The sequence below is a fragment of the Oncorhynchus clarkii genome, chromosome 2 (assembly GCF_045791955.1).
Source record: "Oncorhynchus clarkii lewisi isolate Uvic-CL-2024 chromosome 2, UVic_Ocla_1.0, whole genome shotgun sequence".
NCBI lineage: Eukaryota > Metazoa > Chordata > Actinopteri > Salmoniformes > Salmonidae > Oncorhynchus > Oncorhynchus clarkii.
Genome location: NC_092148.1, coordinates 67,839,146 through 67,845,145, shown reverse-complemented (window position 1 = coordinate 67,845,145; position 6,000 = coordinate 67,839,146). Strand labels below are relative to the sequence as shown.

The window sequence follows — 6,000 nt, the reverse complement described above, 5'->3', positions numbered from 1 at the left end:
GGGATGGGACGACAGGTCTATCCAATCAGACTGATGATGTGACTGATGCATGATGACAAAGGTCTGCTCTGCCAGAGGGGGGCAGTCATGTACCACAAGACAGACAGTGACGTTCCAATGCAAAGGCATGTCAGCTATGTCAAACAACCATATCATCAACCTGCAGAGATTTATTTTTGTTGAATTTCAGCGTAGGACCAGATGATTAATCATCAAACATCAATTATACTTTTCAGTGCTTGTAATTTATAATACTTATCTAATCCTGATGGTTAATGGGCTGTGTGCTCTTAACTAAATGTATAAAAACAACTACATTTTGGCACCAAGAGGTCTATAGCTTTAGCGCATGGAAGTTCATTGTGTTTGAATTACATGTATAACTCTATAAATATGGTTTATTTACAATTTACAATACCGCAATTGTATTAAAACTATTGTATCACCCTTGACAACCAGATCTCTCATCTCATGGAGTTGATATTTTATATAGATTAATGTGTCCAAGTCCACCGTGGGCTTCAGTCATATGACATAGTAACATTGTGGCAGTGTAGAGTAACAATCTCAGATATCACAAATAACACATGACAATAAGAACAGGCTTTAGGAAGATGTTTTTATTAGAACAGTAGAATACATCATCGTCATTATCGTCGTCATCATCATCATCATACCAAACACAGTCTTTACAGCAGCAGCAGTTTACTCCCTCATTTACACTCAGCAGCCCTGCCAGTGGTTGAAGTGGGACGGAGATGAATGGTACAGAGAATCAGCACCTTTTATACTGTAGAATACCGGCTCTAAAATAGGACCTGGTATGGCACTTTAAGAACTGATCCCGATACAGAGACAGACCCTCTGTACTGCTTCACTATGTGAGCCCACTAGCACCTGTTGTAAGAGGTCTGGACTCTGTAGGCAGTATGTCACTGGTTCAAACTCTGCTTAGGCTGTTCCACCTGGATCTCAACATCCACACTGATACAGATAATTGGGAGATCATGTATACTCTTGCTACCTGTCCATGTGTACTGATCCATGTTGCGTTGTTGTGTTTGATGAGAATTACATTTTAATATACTTTATATTTACTGTAACTATGTGTGATTGACAGATCTGTATAGATGTTTGCATCCAAAGTGATTTCCAGCCCAGATAAACAAGAGTATCTCTGAGTGCCAGTGGAATACACCAGAGTACTTAATTTATGCCGTACTTCCAGTAACTCGTTCTGTGTGTCTTTACACCTCAGTAACAGGTAAATGTGTGTTGCCTCTAAGCTAAGAGCAGACCATCACAAACAACATTAAACAATGCATCGTTATAGAAACAAAAGTAGACTAGAATGGCATTCACATGCAATTAGTATACAGTGGCATACTGTTGGACCATGGGATTTACTCTTCAATGTTTATGTTATGTTCACAGGTGTGTACATTCCAGATTCTCTGTCTGTCTCTGTATGTCTCACTGTGCTGAGATATTTCAAAAGGAAACATCTCCTGACGTACATAAGAAACACATGTCAGAAAAAAACATCTCCTGATGTACATACTCTCAGAGTAATGTAGTGATTCAAGGAAAGATACATAGAACAGATATACTCCTGGACAATAACAAAATACATGTGTGTATTGCTGGAAGTGTAAGATATGCTTGAAAGTACATTTGCAGGCTGACATGGGCAAACAGACATAGACAGATGGTACAGTAGTGGTATGCTAAATATTGTAATAGAACCCTGCATGTTCCAACACCAGTGGTGTTTTTTTTAAGAGTGGAAAGTATTTGCTCTGTTAGTAGGTCCTGTTTGCCAGCATGTACATGTTACATGTAGGTGTTATCATAAAGTAACAGTTACAGGCATATAATGACATGTTACACAATGGTTTCTCAAATAGATAAACTTATATCATATCATTTTTCACAGTGTAGATATACTGTATATCAATATATATGTACAGTACCTTCAGAAAGTATTCATACCCTTTGACTTTTTCCACATTTTGTCGTGTTACATCCTGAATGTAAAATAGATTACATTTAGATTGTGTGTCAGTGGACTACACACAGTATAACATAATGTCAAAGTGGAATTATGTTTTTAGACATTTTTACAAACTATTTTTGAACGACTACCTCATCTCTGTACCCCACACATACAGATGTGTGAAAACATCTACAGTAAGGTCTCTCGGTCGAGCAGTGAATTTCAAACACCACAGATTCAACCACAAAGACAGGGGAGGTTTTCTATTGGTAGAAGGATACAAAAAAAAACAGACATTGAATGTCCCTTTGAGCATGCTGAAGTTATTAATTACACTTTGGATGGTGTATCAATACACCCAGCCGCTGAGAAGATACAGGAGTCCTTCCTAACTCAGTTGCCAGAGAGGAAGGAAACTGCTCAATGATTTCATCATGAGGCTAATTGTGACTTTTAAATAGAAAATAAGGAAGCCTGTACAGAATAAAAATATTCCTAAACATGCATCCTGTTTGCAATAAGGCACTAAAGTAAACTGAAAAAAATGTGGCAAAGAAATTAACTTTATGTCCGGAATACAAAGCATTATGTTTGTGGCAAATTCAACAACACATCACTGAGTACCACTCTTGATATTTTCAAACATGGTGGTGGCTGCATCATGTTACGTGTATGCTTGTCATCGGCAAAGACTGGGGAATTTTTTTTTAGGATAAAAGAAAATGAATAGAGCTAGGCACAGGTAAAAAATCTAGATGAAAACCTGATTCAGTCCACTTTCCAACAGACACTAGGAGACAAATTCACCTTTCAGTAGGACAATAACCTAAAACACATATACTATGAGTGTCAAAATGTTAAGAACACCTGCTCTTTCCATAGACTGACCAGGTGAATCCAGATGAAAGATATGATCCCTTATTGATGTCACTTGTTAAACTCACTTCAACCAGCGTAGATGAAGGAGAAGAGACAGGTTAAAGAAGGATGTTTAAGCCTTGAGACAATTGAGTCATGGATTGTATAGGTGTGCCATTCAGAGGGAGAATGGGCAAGATAAAAGATGTAAGTGTCTTTCAACAGGGTATGGTAGTAGGTGCTAGGCGAACCGGTTTGTGTAAAGAACTGCAATGCTGCTTGGTTTTTCATGCTCATCAGTTTCCTGTGTAATTCAAGAATGATCCACTTCCCAACGGACATCCGGCCAACTTGACACAACCATGGGAAGCATTGTAGTCAACATGGGCCAGCATTCCTGTGGAACGTTGGGGTATGTAGAGTCCATGCCCCAACGAATTGAGTCTGTTCTTGACAATGACTGTATTGCAATGATCAACAACCAACTTGACAGAGCTTGAATAATTTAAAAAATAATGTGCAAATATTGTATAATCCAGGTGTGCAAAGCTCTTAGAAACCTACCCAGAAACACTCACAGCTGTAATCGCTGGTAAAGGTCATTCTAATATATATTGACTCATGGGTATTTATGTATTTAATTTTCAATAAAATCACAAGAAATTAAAAATACATGTTTTCACTTTGTCATTTTGGGGTTTTGTGTGTTGATGGGTTTTAAAATATTGATTTAATCCATTTTCAATTAAGGCTATAACACAGCAAAATGTGGAGTATGTCAAGGAGCATGAATACTGAAGGCACTGTATGTGGTGAAAACAAGTTTTGTATGCAAATTGATTCAATCAAACAATGTGACATAGTTGATGCAGCGACATGTTAAAGTTTTAGTTAAGATGGGATGCAGTGGTTGGACTGAAACATAACATAAAGAAAATAAAGTCAACTTCCACTATGTAACAAATACTTATACAGGGCTCTGAGCAAATCAAAAAGATACACGTTTAAATAAAACATGGAAACATTTGTGCCTTGGAAGAGCTTATCTATACACTTAACACAGTGACTTTCAGAATCATGTTGGATACTTTATTTACCTACTGCTTTCGGGAAAAACCAAATCACCTTCTGTTAAATACATTTGTTTATGGGGAAACAACAGCATGTAACAAGATAACCGCAAACCATTCCCTTTAGTATGAGGATGTCAAAGCACATTTACATGTCGGATTTAAGTTAGAATAACATAATTAGTTGTAAATCCATGGCTACTCTGAAGTATCTTGCAGTGCTCAGTCATCCTCCTCTCTCCTTAGGACTCTTCATTTCTCATAGAATCCAATCAACATCAAACTGTTGTGCTTTACATGACCTGTATGTAGTTATGTCCTTGTGATACACACGAGGTCCGTCCCTGCTCCGTCATTTCATCAAACACTATCATCCCTTGTTCCAAGATAGTGGTTGTTAGGAGAAGCTAACTACTATATCTGGGTGGACAACAATGACGAGACACGACAAACAAACAAAGCTACACTACAGTGGAGACAGAGCCATGTTTTCAATAAGTTATTCTGCAGTACGTGGAGTCCAGTCCACATGTAGGCTAACACTGTCCCTCCATGCTGCTGGGGCTACAGAGGCCAGCTGAGAATATAGAAGAGTACTGTATCACCTGGTGTCCTGTAACATCCTTTGTCTCTGTGCCGTGTCACTGTAAACATGGGTGGCCACGCAGCCTACACGCACAAACCAGGGCGGGATATTGCCTTTGTTTCCAGTTGAGATTCTCTGTACAAAGTCAGTGTGGAACGAGTCTTTATCTCTGTAAGGAGAGATGAGGCAGGGGAGGAGGTTCAGGGGGGATCTGAGGATGAGGGACAGTGTACATGGATTAGGGGTTGGGGGTCAGGCGGGGTCATGGGATTTAGTCGGTGTGAGATCAGACGCTGCGGGGGGCTCTCTCCAGTTCATGGGTCCGACGGTTGCGGCCCTTCTGCCTCTCCTGCAGGTGTTTCCACTTGGCCGCAAGCCCATGGGCGTTCACGTGGGTGTGAGCGTGCACGAGGCCCTGCTGCTGCTGGTGTAGCTGGACCTGTTGGGATAAGTGTGCTTTCTGCCTCCTCTGCTTCTTTTCCCTCTTCCACACCTGCTCACAGAACTCATCCACGCTGTTCATGGTCGGGTGGTTCACTAATGACAGGAAGTCACGGTACCATAGCTTCTGATTGGACGATTCCCGGGCTGGGGGCGTGTCCCAGGAGGTGGTGTGTGTGGCAGCGGTGTGTGTGGCAGTTTCGTCATCACGGTGAATGAGCACGTCGAGGCGTTCAGTGTCGATGACTTCCAGGGTGACCCTTAGGAGCGTCTGCATGAAGCCGTGTTCTACAGCCTGGCACACATAAGTCCCAGAATCCTTTTTGTTCAATATGCGGATCAGCAGGCCCTGCTCCGTACGGACAAAACGATCCTCTGCTTTGACCTGCACAGAGAGGAGTAATAGAACAATGTTTGCTTCACTTGACTTAATTTTTATCTAGCATACTAAGATAAACAACACCACATTTGAGATCCATATGTTCAATATTCTTTGTAGATCTGCAGCTCAGACACAGTACCTAGTATCTGTAATACAGTATGCAGTCATTTATGTAATGCACTGAACAGTGTACCGGTCATTTGATGGACATCATGATTGAAATGCTGTGTTATGTGTAAGGACTAGTGTACGGTTTCATACGTCTTGTCTCCTGTCGTCGTTGACTTGTTGGTACTGCCAGTAGGTGAGTGCTCTCTGGGACTTGGGGCTACACTCCAGGAACGTACTGCTGTTCTCCACTGCATACACTGTCTTATCCAGCACCGTGGGCTGCACATTCAGGTTATCTACAGGGACACACACACAGATCATACTATGAACACAACGTGAACTCAGCACCATTATAATGTGAAGGGCAGAGAGGAATCTTCCATGAGGAGGTTTATTTGTGAATACATACCATGATGCTGCAGGTCTGAACACTGGGTTAAAGGGTCTCCATTCCTGATGTCCTGTCTCCTTGTCCTCCTGCAAAAAGACACGTCAACAGTCAGTTTGCAAGTATGCACGTGCATGTGTGTGGTTTTGGATGTGCTGTACTTGTGGT

General features: G+C 41.0%; 1 protein-coding gene across 4 annotated transcripts in view; it reads right to left on the bottom strand.

The window, feature by feature from the left end:
• Positions 1 to 599: 599 nt before the first annotated feature.
• The window catches only part of LOC139372641 (semaphorin-3ab-like), a 130,445-nt gene continuing 125,044 nt past the window's right edge, over positions 600 to 6,000 (bottom strand). For all 4 annotated transcript variants that reach the window (XM_071112426.1, XM_071112435.1, XM_071112442.1 and 1 more), the window contains 3 exons: positions 5,854 to 5,921; positions 5,595 to 5,740; positions 600 to 5,336 (listed from right to left, as the gene is read on the bottom strand). In XM_071112426.1, the coding sequence (XP_070968527.1) occupies positions 4,797 to 5,336; positions 5,595 to 5,740; positions 5,854 to 5,921 (754 nt within the window). In that variant the 3' untranslated portion in view covers positions 600 to 4,796. The remainder of the gene's footprint in view (positions 5,337 to 5,594; positions 5,741 to 5,853; positions 5,922 to 6,000) is intronic.